The sequence below is a fragment of the Loxodonta africana genome, chromosome 7, assembly GCF_030014295.1.
Source record: "Loxodonta africana isolate mLoxAfr1 chromosome 7, mLoxAfr1.hap2, whole genome shotgun sequence".
NCBI lineage: Eukaryota > Metazoa > Chordata > Mammalia > Proboscidea > Elephantidae > Loxodonta > Loxodonta africana.
The window spans coordinates 35,713,040-35,731,349 of record NC_087348.1 but is presented as its reverse complement, the minus strand read 5'-3'; the positions used below and the strand labels follow the sequence as shown (position 1 = coordinate 35,731,349).

Sequence of the window (18,310 nt, the reverse complement as noted above, 5' to 3'; positions counted from 1 at the left end):
TGCTCCAGATAAGGGAAGGCTGGTAAGTGAAGCTCCCAGCAACAGCCTTGGGTTGGGATCCACTCACCTGCTGTGTGACCTTGGACAAATTATTTGCTCTCTATGAGCCTCAGTTTCCCATTCCATAAAATGGGGGTGGTATCAGGTTCCATCTCTCAAGGTTGGCATGTAATAAATGAGGAGAAAATCCAGAGTTGTTGCTCTCGTTATCATCGGGCTTGTAACCTAAAGATTATGCATCCAAGCCCCACTGAGGCTTAAAAAAAAATTGTCAGGTGCAGAGAGCTTTTTAATATAATTTATTCCCCTAGTAACAACCGAGACAGCCTTCTTTCCACCATACTCTACCTCTGGGTCAGGAACTTTGTATCATTTGTCCTCAGGCCCCCAGGATCCAGCACTGGACATGGTCCTCAGTAAATCCCCAAAGCACAAATGAGAAAAAGAGAGATGTGGCACCCAGGACCCAGACGAGGTGCACAAAAATTTTCCAAAGAGAACACTTCAGGCAAGGTTATACTTTATAAAAAGACCGCCTGTGCCGCAAGAGGGTTCACTGAGAATAACTTTAATTACTCAGTTCCTTGAGGGGGCAGATGGGTGAAAAGTGTAGGAAGGGGGAGATGCTTAGAAAGAATTCGATTTACACAAATACGTTCACTTGGAACTCCCAAGAAAGTACTGCTGATTGTACTAAGCAAGGCTGACCCTTCGGTCGGGTCAAGCGCCCCCCGGTGGCCTTCTGGAGCCGAGGCTGGAGTCCTGGTGGGAGGCGAAGCAGGGGTCTGGGGAGGGGGGCTGGGAGGTGGGGAGTGGGCGGGTGAGGCGAGGCCTGGCCCGCTGCAGTCCTGCCTCTGGCCCCTGGGAGCTTCCTTCCCTGTGTCCGGGCCGGGCGAGGGGTTAATGCTATGACCGGCGGGGAGGCCTGGCGGGGCCTGGCGGGATCTGCGGCCCCTGGGCTCAGTGGGGCGGGTGGCGCCGCTCGGCCAGGCCCCCGCGGCCCAGCACCTCCCCGCTGAACTGGTAGGTGAGCTTCTTCTTGACCTTCTTGACCTCGCCTGTCTTGCCGTAGTTGCGGAGCGCGCGGGCCATCTTCTGATAGGTCATCTTCTTGCGGTTGCCCTTCTGGATGCCCCAGCGGTGCGCCAGCGCCTCCTTGTGCTTGGACGAGAACTGGAAGGTGCCCTTGTCCTTGTCCACCCACCAGATGCTGTCCTTCATGTCGCCGCTGCGGAGCAGGTCGAGCAGGAACTGGTATAGGCGGATCTTCTTCTTGCTGCCTGTGAGGGAGAGGGCCAGGGCAGGTGGGAGGGGGTCAGGACCCCGACACCGGGACCCACCCCCACCCGTTTCTTATGTGGGACCCCCTCTCTGGGTGGGGGCTGCGACCCATCACAACCTGCAGTGTGGGGGGTGGTCACTGGGTCAGGACTCAGGGTGGCTAGGAGGGTTTAGGGGAAACCACTGTCCTAGCCGGGTGCACACATGCACACTCACACCCACACACCCATCACGTTCACCCACAAGCAGCACAGAGAAATATGCACCTTCACATACACTCACACAGCAAGAGAGAAACACACACAGCACAGAGATACACACATACACTGACACACAGCACAGGGAGATGCACACACACATACACTCACATACAGTCATAGCACAGATATACACACACTCACACACAGCACAGAGGTACACACACAGACACACATCCACACACACAGCACAGAGAGATGCACACACATACACTCACAGTCACAGCACAGAGATATACACACACTCGCACACAGCACAGAGGTACACACACAGACACACATCCACACACACAGCACAGAGAGATGCACACACACACTTGCATCCTCATACACTTGCATGCTCACATACACTGACACAGCACAGTACACTCACATATACTCATAGCACAGAGGTACACACACACATACACTCACACACACTCACACAGAGCACAGAGATACACACACTCATATATACTCAGCACAGAGGTACACACTCACACACACACTCACACACAGCACAGAGATACACTCACATACTCAGCACAGAGGTACACACTCACATTCACATATACTCAAGCACAGCACAGAGAGATGCACACATACACTTGGACACACACACACTCACATACACACACAGCACAGAGAGATGAGCCCACACACAGAGCTGGGTGGCATGACCTCTAGTCAGTCAGCCTTGGCTGGGGTGGGGATGGGGCACAGATATGGCCCCAGTCAGGGTGGGTCAGGGCTGGGTCTGGGTCTGCCTACCTGTCTCCCCATGCAGTAGGCCAGGCCCTGGCTCCAGGCCGTCAGCCTCCCCATCAGACACTTCCAGTGGGGGGCTGTGCCGCTCACCCTCCTCCTCGTCCGAGCTGGCCTGGGCCGGGGACAGGGAGGGGTATGGGACACACATCCGGGGCAGGTAGGAGACCTGGGCAGGTGAGGGGAAAGGAGTTAAGTCAGTAGGAGCTTTTGGGTGAGAGAAGAGCACATGCTGAGCGCTGCAAGGACAGCAGCAGGCACAAAGATTGGGAGAAGGCTGGGAAAGTTGGGATCAGTCAGGTCACCACACACAGATGCACCGGCCATGCCCTGCACCACGGCCTTGAGCTGTGGGGGCATGGGGTGCTGGGCCTCCTGGTTTAGGGCTACATGGCCCAGGAAAGGGGCTCCTTTTTCTTAAACACACAAAGGTGCCGAATGGCCTAGCAGCAGCCCTGGGACCAGATGTGGGAGTGCTGTGGGGCCAGTGAGTGGGGTTTAATAAGTGGGGTGGTGAGTCCGTGAAGGGGCAGTAGAGGTCAACAGAGGTCCCTGATTGGGAGGTGGGGGCCATGGGGGCTGAGTTGGATCACTAGAGAGGTCAGTGGGGAGAGTGAGGGGCCAGTGAAGGTCACTATTCAGAGACTTGGGTGTAAGTGGGGGTGCAGTTGGCGAGGGTTGGGAGGATCAGCCCGAGGTGTGGGAATTATCTGGGGTCTGTCTGTGGGGCGAGAGGAGATAAGGGTGGGGGGGTCACGAGGTCAGTCGGAGGGTCAGGAGGCAGCCGTTGGGGCTCTGGCCGCCGTTGGCACTGTAGGGCAGGAAGCCGAGTTGAGTAAGAGCCTGTGTCAGCTTCCTGTGAAGCTCTGGGCCTCACCACAGGCCAGCCGGCTCCTGCAGGATGGGCACACGCACCTGGTGGCCGAGGCTTGCATGGGGCGGCGCCATGGGGGTGTCGAGGACATGCATCTGCTCCAGCTCCATGTGGCGGTAGAGCTGCTGCAGCTGTGGGGGCTGCACGCTCTGCAGCTCAGTGAAGTGGTTCTCAGTGAAGCTCTCGAACTCGCTGTGCACGTGGTGGGGGTGGAAATCCCAGTAATGGTCTGTGGGGGACAGGGAGGCAGTATGGGGTGAGACCGTGCAGGTGGGGCAGGAGGAGCTTACAATAAAATAAAACAGTAAGCCTGGCCTTTATGCAGCCCTCATCATGTGCCAAGCGGGGTTAAACGTTTATGTTAATTACCTTGTTTAATGCATACCACCCACTTTGTTATATTGTTGTAGTTAGTTGCCCTTGAGCCAATTCCAACTCTTGGCGACCCCATGTGTGCAGAGTAAAACTGACCCACACGGTTTTTGAAAACTCGAGGCTGTGACCTTTCGGAAGCAGATTGCCAGACCTGTCTCCTGAGGTGCTTCTGGGTGAGTTCGAGCTGCTGACCTTTCGGCTAGTAGTCGAGTGCTTAATCGCTTGTGCTACCCAGGGACTGTCTTGTTCACTCTCCATTTTGTAGATGAGGACACTGAGGTTAGAGAGGCTACATCACGTGCCTCATCAGTGGCAGAGCCAGGACTCGGGTCTGCAGCAACCATTCTGTCCTGCTTCCCAGGTGGTCACAAGGACACAGACTTCTGAGCCAGAGTCTGAATCCGGGCTCTGCCATTTACTTGCTGTGTGACCTCAGGCACATGTGTGGGCCTCTCTGGCCTCAGTTTCCTCACCTGTAAAATGGAGATAGTAGTTATTGTGAGGATACAAATGAGTTCATGTTTTAGAAACTCCTAGCACAGGACCAAGGAGACCTGGCAGCGAAACCATTTGGTGCTCAGCCCCTAACCAAAAGGTTGGCAATTCGAACCCAACCAGTGGCTCCATGGGAGAGAGACCTTGTGATCTGCTTCCATAAAGATTACAGCCAAGAAAACTCCACGGCAGGGGTGTCCCTTGGGGGCTGCGGGGGGTGCAGACTGCACCAGGTAACACTCTCAGAGGAGGTGACACCAAAAAGACTGTCTGTAAAAATATCCCTGCAGTTAGTTATAACAAAAACATTTTTCGTAAGCCCATCTGATATGTATCAATATATCTGCAAGGCTAAAACTAATTGCTGATTTACTTTTTGAACATTCGTGTGCTCCGGTCAAAGCTGTCATTATTACCCAATTACAGTGAAGCTCCGAATCACGTGGTTTCATCTGCACGCAGCTACGAGCACGCTGATGTTTTTGTTGCTGCGGGGTTTTTTACAGTCCTTGATTTTGTCAAAATTTCTGGCAGTGTAGCTACAATAATGTGGTAATTAGTATTTGTGAATCTATATCAATAACTTTTTTGAGAATGAAGTTGTAATTAAAGGAAAAGAAGGAGTGATATACAGGAATTACGATTCATGAGTAACATTACTACAAAACACATAATTAAGGATTCTATGTGGTCTGGTATGGGAGGAGGTCCCTGGGGAGGTGACACCAACCCTAGTGATGCCACTGTTCTGTGGGGCAGCTCTACTCTGTCACATGGGAATTGACTCAACGGCACCAACCACAGCAACAGTACAGGACCTGTCTGAGTAGGCCCTCTGGGAAAGCTGGGTCCTCTCCCCTCCCTGAACTCTCCCACTGGTTCCTGAGCTGACTGGCTTCCCGTGTACACACAGCCTCATCACACGGGCAAGGTGTGACTGCAGAGCCACAGGGCTGACATCCCTTACACAGAACTTGCTCAGGTGCACGGTGCTGCCCCAGCAAAGCCACGGCCTTGGATGGCTGCACCTGCGCTCCCATGGAGGACCCAAGGCTTTCCTGGAAACTCCCCATGGGTGTGCCTCAGAGCCTGCGGTGAGGGACTAGAGTTTGCGGAAGGGCCAAAGGCCAGTGGGAGCTGTGTCCTGGGACTAGGGCAGGTCTCAGCATGGTTTCTCTGGGCACCTTTTCCAGGAATGAAAACTGCCACATGTCTGAGGACTTCCTGGGTACAGGGTGATGATCAAGTGACAAGAGGGATTTTCTCCTGTGGCCCAAAAAGGGAGTGTACGGACATACTAGGCCAGGGTAGCATCTCTGGGACAAGTGCACAACCCAAAGGGGCACCACCAGCAGCCCCAGGCGAGTGTGTGCAGTGTGTGTGGGTGTGCATGTGATGTGTGTGGGTGTGCGGTATGTTTGTGGTGTATATGTGAGAGTGCATATGTGAGTGTGTGGGTGGTAGGTTTGTGGTATGTGAGTGTGTCCGTGTGACTGGGTGGGTGTATGTGGGTTGTGTGTATATGGGTGTGAATGTATATGATGTGTGGTATGTGTAAATGAGTGAATGTATATGTGGTGTGTATATAATTGTGTGTATGAGTGTGTGTGTGAAAGTGTGTGGGGGGCATGTAAGTGTGTGTATGTATCTCCTTTCTGCCTCCCTCCCCCTTTATCTTTCTCTCTCTCTCACAAACATACTCACTCAAACACTTCTAAGAAATTAAATGTGTTTTTAGCTCTGGACTGGATATCAAAGGACTCGCATTCTAATCCTAGCTCTGTGGTGGTTTTCTGTGTGACTCTGGACAGGACATTTTCTCTCCTTGAGCCTCTGATTCCCCCTTTAAAAGTTGGGGACCCAAATGGGTAGCTACTGAGGTCTCATCTATGTGTGAAATCATTTGACCCCACGGTGAAGGCAGCCCAGACTCCCACCTCTATGAGGAACACAGCACAGAGGGAAGAAAATACATCATTTGGGAGTCAGCTGGAGCTGGGATCAAATCCTGGCTCTGCCATTTACGACTGTGTGACACTGGGCAGTTCATTCCACTTGTCTAGGCCTCAGTTTCCTCATCTGTAAGATTTGGACCTAATAGTTACACCCGTCTCATAGGCTTGCTGTGAGGATTAAATGGCTAATGCCTGCAAAGTGCTTAGAATACAAACTGGCACAAAGTAAAACTGAGTAAATGTCAACCATCATCATCATCATTGTTATTATTTTATTCTAAAATGCCTGGCTTAGCACATGAGCATACAGCAGACCTTTAACATTTGTTTATTTCCTCCCCTTCCCCCCCTCATTCCCTGCCACCTTAGTGGGACAGAGAAATAGTTTTAGGGGACCAGCCTATCCCTTTCTCCCAAAGGCTGGAGCTGGGGCCCCAGTATTGCACCATGAGGATAGGGACTGGTTGTGTTCACCCCTAGGTTCCCAGTGGAGCCTCTGGGTGGTGCAAATCGTTAAGTGCTTGACTACTAACTGAAAGACTGGTGGTTCTAACCCACCCAGAGGTGCCTCAGAAGAAAGACCTGGTGATCTGCTTCTGAAAGGTCACAGCCTTGAAGACGCTGTGGAGCACAGTTCTATTCTGCACACATGGGGTCCCCATGAGTCAGGATAGAGTTTCAACGGCAACTGGTGGTGTTTTTTTTTTTTTTTTTGTATTCTCAGTGCTTAGATCCAGTAGGTGCTCAACAAACCTGTCCTGAATGAATGAATGAATCCTAGCCTCCTAAGGAATCTCCCTGACTCCTCCATGAAATTATCTAAACCTGAAGGGAAACAACACAAAACTCAATCCACACCTTCATCTTGCAGCGAGTTAATACTTGCTGTGGGAGAGGTTGCCCTGTCCTTTAAAGCAGGCCATGTTCTGAGGCTCTGGAATTTGGTGAGTAGATCTAGGTTCCTGTTTAGCTGTGGACCCTCCCTCCGGCCCTACCCGTGACCTTTCCCATTTTTGCCTTCCCTAGCCCTGGTGGCATAGTGGTTAAGAGCTCAGCTGTTAACCAAAAGGTCAGCAGCTTGAATCCACCAGCTGCTCCTTGGAAATGCTATGGGGCAGTTCTACTCTATCCTACAGGGTCACTATGAGTCAGAATTGACAGAATGGCAACAGGTTTTGTTTTGTTTTTTTGGTCCCAGGCTGAAGTGCCCAGATCTTCATAGAATGCATTATCAACCCTGCCCACCAATCCCCATCCCCAAGCTCACCCAGCTCCAGGGTTAGGAGGGGGAACCATGAATACATGCAGCTCTCTGGGTGTGGGGTAAGGGGTCCCCAACTGCACTCTTTCCCTCCCTGCCACCACCTCTGTTCTAGCTTCACATCTGGTCCATAAGGTCACTCTGGTGGTCCCAGCTGAGGTCAGCGTTTTTCAAATGCTGTGTGTGTCCGAGGACACCTTCACCAGAGTCACTTGGAGGTTGGACAGGCCTGCAGATCTGAGGTCCCAAGGGAGACCCACTGGATCAGAAGCTCTGAGAGTAGAGCTGGGAATCTGCAATTAACAGGCCCCTGAGGAGATTCTTTCACTCAGTGACACTCCAGAACCCTGCCCTGGAGTACCCTGAAGGCTGCAACAGAGACTCCCAAGCTTCGATTAAAATTTCAAAAGGCTCAACGGAAACCTTGCCTTTACCCTTGATTTGGGTGCCCAGGCAGTTACATAATAAATGCTGCCTGTTTGGTAGTAGAAACGTTCCAAATATGGGGCCCCCTGGGGAAACAGTGTAAGAGTCCTTTGCAGTGCAAAGGCCAGCACTCCTGGGCTCTTCAGACCTCATTTCTGGATGACTCTTAATGAGTTCACTGCTTTATCCCTTTTGTCCCTTTACTGGGTCACCCCACCATCAGCTATTTTTGCCCTCTTAGCATGACTTTCTGCTCCTCAAAAGAATATAATGTCATTTGCATTTCTGGAGATAGCTTGGAGCCCTCCTTTCTATAACCTGTTAGGCACTCAACACATAGTAGAGTAGGCCTCGATCAATGTTTGATGAAATGACCAATGTACCGGGCACTGTGCTAAGTACCCAATCGACATCGTCTCTCATAATCCTCACCCCAGCTCTGAGGAGGCAGCCACAATAGCATGACCTTTGTTTTGTGCTTGAAGAAACTATGACTCAAAGAGGCTAAGTTCCTTATCCACGGGCAGTCATTGGTAGAATCAGGATCAAAACCTACTTCTGTCTGACTCCAGGGACTGAACCCTTACCACTATACCATAGCATCTCTGAAGAATGAGACTATTAATGAAAACTTTAAGTAAGACCCATAGAGAGACTTGGTCACTGATTGTTCTCATCCATCTGTCTGTCCACCATCATCCACCCATTATCCATCCATCCACCATCTACCCGTCATCCATCCTCCATCTATCCATCCATCCACCTATCATTCACCATTCATCATCATCCATCATTATCCATCGTTCATCCATCCACCATCCAGCCATCATCCATCCACCTTCCATTTATTCATCACTCATCCCACCATCATCCATCCGTCCATCCATCCATCTATTCATCTATCCATCAGCCTCCCTCTAAACAAGTTCCCAATCTGGGGCCAAAGTCCTCCACATACATCCCTATTGTTACCCACTTTTTGGTGTCACAAAATACCTGTATGCACCAGAACATAAATAAATGATACTCAAAACAACCCCACACACACACACACAAAAAATTCGAGCTTTGGGTGTAATTCAGTCGCCCTTTTTTCCTGGGAGCAGAAACCCCAACCCGAAACCCAGGGCTCCCCCCAGAGGAGTAGAAGTCAGATCAAGGCAGAGCATGAAGATGAGGAATCAAGAAAGGAGGGGCAAGAAAAAACCTTGTCAGGAAGTCATGGACCATTGGGCTGGGGTTCCTGAGGCCCAGCCCTTCCTGCACATTGTTGAGATGTGGAAACCGAGGCCCAGAGAACAGAGAGGCTTGCTCTGAGTCCCGTGGCACTCATTACTCTCTACCTTGTATCCTAATTATTAGCATTTTAATTATTCTCCTGTTACAAAAATGGATCTGGCAGAACCTGACTTTATTTATCCCACAGCACTTAGCAAAGTGCCTGGCATATAAAAGATGCTCGATAAGTTATTACTAGCTGGATAGGTTGGTGGGAGATGAGTGGAATGTTTGGTAGGTGGAGGGAAGGACAGTTGGAAAAGTAGATGAAGAGATGACTAGATGCATGTGTGAGTTCGTGGATGGTTGGATGATTAATAGTAATAAAAGATGAATGAGTGGGTGGAAAGATGATGTATGTATGGATGGACAGATGGATGGATGGATGGATGGATGGATGGAGAGAAGGAGGCATACCTTGGAACTTTTTTTCCTTCACCACCCCCATCCAAATTAGCAAATCCTATTAGCTCTATGGGGAGCCCTAGTGGTGCAGTGGTTAAGAGCTTGGCTGCTAGCCAAAAGGTCAGCAGTTCGAATCCACCAGTCGCTCCTTGGAAACCCCATGGGGCAGTTCTACCCTGTCCTGTAGGGTCGCCATGAGTTGGAATCGGCTCAACAGCAACAGGCTTATTAGCTCTACAGAGCCCTCATGGTGCAGTGGGTAAGAACTTGGCTGCTAACCAAAAGGTCTGCAGTTTGAATCCACCAGTTGCTCCTTGGAAACCTTATGGGGCAGTTCTACTCTGTTCTGTAGAGTAGCTATAAGTCGGAAACAACTTGATGGCAACAGGTTTTATTAGCTCTTTTCTCAAAATCTATCCTGATTCTGTTCACTTCTCTCGGACTGTACTGCCACCACTCTTGTTCAAGCCACCTGCATCTTTTGCCTGCCTTATTCCAATAGCTTCTTAAGTGTTCTTTCTCCTCCTATTCTTGCCTCCTTTCCATCTATTCTCCACACAGCAGCCACAGTGATCTTTTAAAAAAGACTACTCGCATCATGCCATTTCATGCTCAAAACCCTCCAACGGCTTCCCATTGTCTGTCAGATAAAATCCAAACTCCCACCATGGCCTTCAAGCCCTGTGTGATCTGGCCAGGGCCAACCCCTCTGGCTCATGTTATCATCGCTCCCCACTCTGCTCACCAGCCACTCTGGTCCTCCGTTGAGGTCCCTGCTTTTGCACTTGCTCTTGTCTGTAACTAGAGCACCCTTCCCTTTGCATGGCCGGTTCCTTCTCTTCATTCCAGTTTCAACACAATTGCCACCTCCAGAAAAAGACCTTTCCTAACCACCCAAGTTAAAGGAGCCCCATACCCAGACACTCTGCATTATATTACTCTGTTTTTTATAGGACTTGTCACTAGATGGTATGATATGTCTGGTTATTTGATTATTTGTTTATTGTCTCCCTCTTGCCTCTCTGGGCTATAAGCTCTATGAGGGCAGTGATCTTGTCTGTCTTGCTCAATGGGAAATCATCAGTGCCTAGAACATTCTGGTTCATGGTGTATAATCAGTGAATATTTGAAGGGTGGACAAATGAGGGGATGAGTGGATTAGTGATAGCAATGGAAGTGGTTGGAAGGATAAAAGGGTGGGTGGGAAGGTGGGAGGGTGAGTGGATGGATGGGTGGGTGGCTGGCAGCTGGGTCAGTGGAAAGTGACCCAAGTTGATCAGTCACAGAGCCCTCTTCATCCAACTCAAATGCTTCTCCCACCCTCGCAGTGGCTTCATCTGTCCTGCTAGGAAGATGAAGTAAAGCCAAGATACTATGTTCTAAGAGTTGACCCAGCCTTGTGCTCAGTACATCACATTACCTCATATATTATATGCATTATCTCATTTAATTGGCACAACTCAGTGGGGTAAGTAGTTTCATGTTCTCAGTGTTATGGATGAGGAAACAGGGGCTCAGAGAGGTTAAGTTACTTGCCCAAGGGATAGGCAGCTGGAGAGTGATGGAGCCAGAACTAGACCCAGGTCTAACTCCAAAACCTTTACATTAGGCTTCACCACCTACAAGTATAGACACGGAGAGCAGGCAGGAACTGGTGGAAGGATGTGGGAGTGTCTTTACTCAGACAATACTTTCCAACAGGGACTTAGAGATGGGTCAGATGCCTGGGTAGGCAATGACTGGGGGTAGAGACTGGGACCCCTGGGGACACTGGAGGAATCTCTGAGGAAATTGGTGGTTCATAACCCAAGTGGGGTGCACAGGCAGCCAATCGCTAGCCATTCCTAGAGCCCCAGAAATAAAATCCCTGGATGGTATAATTAATGTGTTTAGCTACTAACCAAAAGGTTGGAGGTTTGAGTCCACCCAGAGGCACCTCAGAAGAAAGAACTGGTGATCAACTTCCAACAAATCAGCCATTGAAAACTTCGTGGAGCCACAGTTCTACTCGGACACACATGGGGTTGCCACGAGTCGGAATCACCTCAACAGGAGCTGGTTACCTGGGCACTGAGCCAGGAAAACATGGACTTTCTCTACAGGGCTCACTCCATCAGCCCCAGCCCTGGGTTTAGCTGATTTCTTGATATGTAGACAGCACCCTCATCTTACAGGAGGAAAACTGAGGCTACAATAGACCTAAAGAAGTGTACCAAATGCTCCCAAACCTGTAAAAGTGAGAGGAGTATTGAACAGAGGAAAAAGGGTCTCAGGCAACCCAGAGCTTGCTGGGACCTGAGTGGTCCTGATGTCTGCAGCCACCAGGGGGCACCAGTCATCAAGCCAGAGGGAGCGTCTCGGGCCTCAGTGTTTGGTGAAGGATGTGTGTGTTAGTCCCTGGGTTACCCTGCCCTTGATCCTGCCTGCAAAAGCAAAAAAAAAAAAAAAAAAACCCAAACCTGTTGCCATCAAGTCAATTCCGACTCATAGCGACCTTATAAGACAGAGACAAACTGCCCCATAGGGTTTCCAAAGAGTAGCTGGTGGATTCAAACTGCTGACCTTCTGATTAGCAGATGAATGCTTAACCACTGCACCACCAGGGTTCCTGATGCTGCCTGAAATACCAAACCCAACCCATTGCTGTTGAGTCAATTCTGACTCATAGTCCCCTATAGAGACAGAGTAGGCCTGCCCCATAAGGTTTGCCAGGAGCAGCTGGGATTCAAACTGCCAACGTTTGGTTAGCAGCCGAGCTCTTAACCACTGTGCCACCACTGCCTAGGGGAGCTAAAAATAGAGTGGAATGAGCTAGACCTTCTCCCTAAATTTTCTGGATTTTCCACAGAGAGGATTATTTCTGTGTAATTACAGTTAAAGTTAGAAGACTGAGTGAGGATATTTTACAGCCCTGGGACAGGAATTCCACGAAGCCTGTGTGTCCCAGATGTACCCTTAAGGTGTGCCTGTTACCTACTCCCAAGATCTGGCAACGGCACCAGTGGCCATTAAGTTGATTCCAACTCATAGCAACCCCATGTGTTTCAGAGTAGAACCGCGCTCTGTAGGGTTTTCAAGGCCGTGACCTTTTGGAAACAGATGGCCTGGCTTCTCTTCCAAGGCGCCTCTGGGTGGGTTTGAACTTCCAACCTTTCAGTTAGTAGTCAAGTGTTCAACTGTTGATGCCACCAGGGATTCCTGGCTTCCGGGTAGAGCTCTCGATAATTGTTGCCAGGTATGAGTTTCAGGTGAACTGTGCACAAGTTTTGGCATCTAGATGTGGATGCCCTAACTGTGGACTCCTCACATGAGGCATCCTGGGTGTGGCCAGCAGACTGAGACTGCCACAGACATGTCTGCAGAATGGAGGTATGGGTGTGACTGACCCCAAGTGTGAGACCTTCTCTAGTGATAGCGCTCAGCACGCTCTGCCCTCTTGTGCTGCAGACACCCTGGTGTGTGGCCTGCCCAGGCCTCAGACCTCTGGAGAACTCCCCAGTGAAACCTCTGCCATTGCTAGGCCACCTCACCTCTGGTTCAAGGATGTCCACCTCAATATGCCAAGACCTACCTTGGGTGACCTCTCACAGCCCTCTCTCCAGGTCCCAGGCACCTAACGCCCCTCTCCCCTTTCCCCGGATTTGCTCCAGGATTGAGGCTTGACCTGGGGTGAGCAGTTAGGTGCAGACAGAAGGGTGCCTTGGCCCAGCCTCTTTCCCTGCCCCAGCAAGCTGGGGTCTCTGGCCCCTCAGAGCCTTTCTCTTAGCCCTGTGGTTCTCAACTAGGGGTGGTTGTGCTCCCCAGGGGACATTTGGCAATGTCTGGAGACATTTTTTATTGTCATGGCTGGTGGTGCTACTGGCATCTAGTGGGTAGAAGCCAGGGATCCTGCTAAATATCCTACAGTACACAGAATGGCCCTATGACAAAGATCAACCTAAAATGTCAACGGTGCCAAGGTTGAGAAACGCTTCTAGCTACACACAGGAGGGAGCAGGGGTGCAGCAATGGGGAGTTGGAGGTGAAGGGGGTGACAAAAACAGAGAGGAAGAAGGAGGGAATCGGAGGGGCAGGGTCAGAGGAAAAAGCCCTGGACTTGGAATGGATAGAGCTGGGCTCCGCTGACCACCCCTGTGAACTTGTACAAGGCACTGAACTCCCAGCCTCACTTTCTTTATCTGTAAAAAGGCCACAAGTGTTGGACAGGAAAATATATGTGGAAGAAACTAACCACAGGCCTTGGCACACCAGAGATGCTCAATAAATGGATGCTGGGAGTGTGGGAAGCAGGAGCGTGGAGGCATGGGGTAGTAAATTCACTTCCCCTGAGAGCTAACTCAGTCCAGTTCTCAGAATGCCAAAGATGCCCTGCAAACCATTTCTTCTTTTTTTTCTCCAAGCAAGAGACCAGGAGTGGCTCAGCTGCCCAGGCCAGGCTAGGAAAGCAGTGGGTGGAGTGGAGGTGTCATGTACTCACCACTATGGCTTTCTCCATCGCTGCTGAGATATGGGTAGTAATCGTGTGCTGGGCGTTGGTACAGATCCGTGTCATAGGGAACCAGGTCTTCCGTTGGCTGCTGAGAGAAGAGGGGGTCAGGGCCTGGACTATGGTAAGAAGACTTCAGCTAGGTTTGCAGCCCCCCAACATGTCGGGTCCAACCGCCCTCCCTGACCAAGGGTCCTTTTTCTGCCTGGAATTGGAGAGGTCAGAGTCACAGAGAGCCAGAGCACCGGCTCCTGCAGGAAAGGGGTGCAGGGAACCTGGAGGCCAGATGTCAAAAGAAGACCAGGCCTGAAGGGAGGGCATGGCTCCTCCATCTGCTCAGTGACTCCTCCCAGCCACCTCACACTCACACCTGTGTGTGTACTCAGTCTCGCATATGAACCCTCTCACACCAATTATACCCACACTCACAGAAAAGTCACACACGTAAACCCTAACCATACATGCTCGTACACTCACCCTCATGGTCACACACAGTAACACATTCACCCACACTTGTGACCACACAGGAACACACAAGCCATTGTACACTCGCCCCTGTAGGCACGCATACGGTTACATGGAATGATACACACTCGGTCTTGTGTTCAAATATGTGAACACACACATCCACACCCCTATCCTTACACTCAGTTGCTCATATTTCACTGGCATGCTCACCCTCACAGCACAGGCACCGGGGTCCTCCTGCAGCAGTCCCCCCCTGCCCAGCCCCCACTCTCTCCCTCACACAGCCTTGGCCCAGGCCCCATGTGCTCAGGGCCACCATTCACGCAGAGGGTCTTCAGCTGGGGGGCCTGTGGGGCCGCCAGAGCCTTGATCCACTCACCTACCCTCCTCTCGCCACACCCTCACTGGGATACTCCTTCTCCTGCTGCCCCTCCCCTCCCCTTCACTCCTTCTTGCCCGAAAGCCCGAGCTCCTCCTAATTCTCCTCTTCCCTCGTCCCCTGCCCCCCACACCTCTCCTTTCCATCCTCCCCTCTTTCTCCCCTCCTCCTTCTCCCATCAGTCCTCTCTACCATCCTCCCCCTCCTCACCCCTCCCTGACCTTCTTCTTCCCTCCTCCCCTGCTTGTCCCCCTCCCCCCCTTCCCTCCTCCCCATCCTCCTTCTCCTCCTTCCCCTCCTCCCTATTCTCCTCTCCCTCCAGCCCCTCTCCCCCGCACACACTGGCACAGCACAGGGACATGCACCCTCCAGCCTTCCCAGCAGTCACCAGGCCTCTCCCCACCCCCACAGTGTGTGCCCAAGGATTACACAATAGTTACTGTGGCCCTCAGGACTTGGGTTGGGGACCAGGACTGTCTTGGGAGCCCATCCTCTCAGGAGGCACCCAGAAGTGGCCTCTGGAGCTGAGGAGGGGCTGAGGGGTCTGGCGTGGGGGCCCAAGAGGATGCTGCCTCCTGCCTGGCTCTATCTGAGGTCAAGAGAGGGAGCCAGTATGGCCAAGCCCAGACCTGTGGTGCTCTGGAGGCTGAGTGGGCCCTTCCTGGGACAGCCTCCCTCACCCTGCCCAGCCTCCCATCTTCTTGGCCCCAGGTGGAGAGAAGGGTGGGACGGGGTGGGGGGTGGTGGCCAGTCCTGTTTGCATCCAGCTGAGTAAGGAGGCTGGAGGCCCAGCTCTGAGCCTGGCTCTCAAGGATGTCAAGCCTGGGGTGCCTCCTGGGGTGCCTCCCAGGGTGCCTCCCCTGGGTTCTGAGGCTGGGCTGGACTAGGGTGGGAAAGGGAGCTGCCTTTAGGCCAGGAAAGCTGAGTCAAGTGGGCAGGCCCTGCAGCCAGCCCTTCCCAGCTACCCCTCCCTAGCCCAGCCCTGAGAAGGGGTAGGGGGAAAGGAGAGGTGTCCTCTAGAGGATCCCAGTCTGACCCCTGCCCAAGGCTGCAACTGTCACCCAGGCAGGGAGCAGTGGGTACTGCCCCAGCCCTGGCCCTTTCCCCCACCCTTCCTCCTTGGGGTCTCTGGAATTCCTGCATCCTCAGTCCCTCTCCCTGTCCCAGTGCCAGCCCCTACCCTACCTCCGGTCACAGGCTCAGCCCTGGTCCTGCCAGCCCAAATCTCAGCCTGAACCTTGCCCTCCGCCCCATCGCTGCCCTGACCCTCTCTTAACCCAGGCCCTGTGCCAGCCCTAACTGCACTCTTAGCTCTAGTACATGCCTTGCCCCTGCCCAGCTCCTGCCTCAGCCCCTGCCCCAAACCCTGCCCCAGCCCTTGCCCCAGCCCCTGCCCCAGCCCTTGCCCCAACCCCTGCCCCAACCCTTGCCCCAGCCCCTGCCCCAGCCCTTGCCCCAGCCCTTGCTTCAACGCTTGCCCCAGCCCTTGGCTCAGTCCTTGGCTCAGCCCTTGCCCCAGCCCCTGCCCTAGCCCTTGGCTCATCTCTTGCCCCAGCCCCTGTCCCAGCCCCTGGCTCAGCCCTTGCCCCAGCCCCTGCCCTAGCCCTTGGCTCAGCCCTTGCCCCAGCCCCTGCCCCAGCCCTTGGCTCAGCCCTTGCCCCAACCCCTGCCCCAGCCCTTGGCTCAGCTCTTGCCCCAGCCCCTGTCCCAGCCCCTGGCTCAGTCCTTGCCCCAGCCCCTGCCCCAGCCCTTGGCTTAGCCCTTGCCCCAGCCCTTGGCTAAACCCTTGCCCCAGCCCTTCGCTCAGCCCTTGCCCCAGCCTCTGCCCCAGGCCTTGGCTCAGCCCCTGCCCTAGCTGCTAGCCCAGCCCCTACCCCAAACACTTCCCCAGCCCCAAACTCTGCCCCAGCTCCTGCCCCAGCCCTTGGTTCAGCCCCTTGCCCCTGCTTCCCAGAAACCGGCAGGCCCAAGGCCCAAACCATTCGGTCAACAACAGCCATGTCCTCTGTGCCAGGCCCGGTACTGGGTGTTGGGGACCCAGAGTTACTTCAACTTCAGTCTCCAGAAGCCCCCAGGCCATGGGCCGAGACCTCTGGCCTGTTCGCTCCTTCCCTCAGCTCCTTACTGTCCTGTGGACCCGGCTTCCCCCTACGCTTGTCTCTTCCCATCAGCTCTTCCTCTACCCCTCTGCTGCCGCCCTCACCATCCTTAGCCCAGAGCCCTGCCCTGGAGCTCGGGCCTGCCACCCAGCCCATCTGTAAAAAACTGTTCAGGCCCCACCGATCACAGCCCCACCGAGGCTGGCCCTCAGCCTGCCGGGCACGCTCCGAGGAAGCCCGTGGCCCCCTTGCTGGGTCTTAGGCCAGGAGCTCAGGGAGGAAACACCAACTTCCCACTGATAGCAAGCCAGAGGAGGGCACCAGGTGGGCTGACGGGTGGGTGGGAAGGTGGTGGGCAAGCAAGCGAGGGCCCCAGGCTGGGCTGGTGGAGGAATCCCAGTACTCACAGGGGGGACGAGGGGAAACCCTTCCATTTTGCACGCCTGTAACATCCAGCCGAGCTCCGAGCCAGTCGGGTCCCCTGTCTCGGTGGGGGCCACTATGGAGCCCCTCAGGATGGGGCGCCCCGTCAGGGGCTGGACGGACGTGGGGCGGGCGCAGGGCTCAGGCCTGCCCCTTGAGCTTACAGGAGCCCTGGGTGAGCCCCCTTCCTTGACATTGCAGGGCCAGCACAAGTTCCTGATTTTATCGAAGGGCCTGCCGCTGGGAGATAGTCCCCTTGGGGTGACATCACCACCGCCCCAGCCCGTTTGCATAAATCTCTTGCACTACAGGAAGTCTCTGGCCGGCTGGGGCAGGTGGTGCTCCAGGGGCTGGCCTGGGAGGCCATGGGGGCCAGGCCCCCTGCCCAGAGGAAGCTGGGACTGAGGGGCGGCCTTAGGGGCTGGGGTGGGGAGGGAGGGTGGGAAAGGAAGGCTGGCTCTTCCACAGGAGGCCTTTGCCGCCCAGGCCCTACTGAGGCTCTGTAACCCCTACCCCACAAATGCCTGCTTCTTTTGAGACCCCCACGTGGCCAACAGTCACCTCCTTGGGGTTGGAGCTGGTAGGGGCAGCCTCTTGGGACCTCTACTTCCTGGGGTCAGCCTGGCTTACTAAGGGCTCTGATCTGACAGACTGCCAGGCCTGGTTCTTCCTGTGGATCTTGGACCCCAATGCCTAGGCTCTCCCCAGGCTGGGGTGGGCTCAGGGTTGGGGCCCTCAACATAGTGCTACTTTCCCCCTTCTCTCAGAGTCCCTTCACAAGGGCTTCTCTTCCACCAGTGGGGGGCCCTGGGTTCTAATACCCTCCCCTCCCAGTTTCCAGGGTACCACAGCTTCTTCCAAAACCCTAGAGCCTCTGTCCTTAACTCAGATGTCTTCATCCCTGATATCTTCCCAGTGCCTGAATTACAATCTAGTCTTCCAAGTTTACAAACCTTTCTTGTCCATACATTTATGTTTTCCCATCCGTTTATCTGTCTATTTATCTATTTGTCTACCCATCCATCCACTCACCATGCCAGCCATACATTCATTTATTCATCCATTTATCTGTCAATCCATTCATTCATCCACCTGTTTATTTGT

The 18,310-nt window shown here is 53.3% G+C and overlaps 1 protein-coding gene across 2 annotated transcripts; it reads right to left on the bottom strand.

Moving 5' to 3' along the window:
- Nucleotides 1–503: 503 nt before the first annotated feature.
- On the bottom strand, nt 504–17,434 carry SPI1 (Spi-1 proto-oncogene). 2 transcript variants are annotated; one of them, XM_010592075.3, is made up of 5 exons: nt 17,191–17,434; nt 13,829–13,928; nt 3,198–3,385; nt 2,289–2,451; nt 504–1,280 (listed from the first exon to the last, which is right to left on the bottom strand). In XM_010592075.3, exons 1-5 carry the CDS (start codon nt 17,233–17,235, stop codon nt 961–963), a joined length of 816 nt encoding a protein of 271 aa, XP_010590377.1. In that variant the 5' UTR covers nt 17,236–17,434; the 3' UTR covers nt 504–960. The 2 variants fall into 2 exon arrangements, with proteins under 2 accessions (XP_010590377.1, XP_003412294.1); XM_003412246.4 differs by having other exon boundaries at nt 13,829–13,925; nt 17,191–17,433.
- Nucleotides 17,435–18,310: the final 876 nt, after the last annotated feature.

Bases quoted from the DNA above. Each gene is read 5' to 3' on its own strand.
- SPI1 (XM_010592075.3), bottom strand. From the start codon at position 17,235: ATGTTACAGGCGTGCAAAATGGAAGGGTTTCCCCTCGTCCCCCCT. The intron at 3,386-13,828 runs GTGAGTACATGA...TGTCCCCCACAG, and splicing joins CGATGGAGAAAGCCATAGTG to ACCATTACTGGGATTTCCAC. The intron at 1,281-2,288 runs GTAGGCAGACCC...TCTCCCTCACAG, and splicing joins CCTACTGCATGGGGAGACAG to GCAGCAAGAAGAAGATCCGC.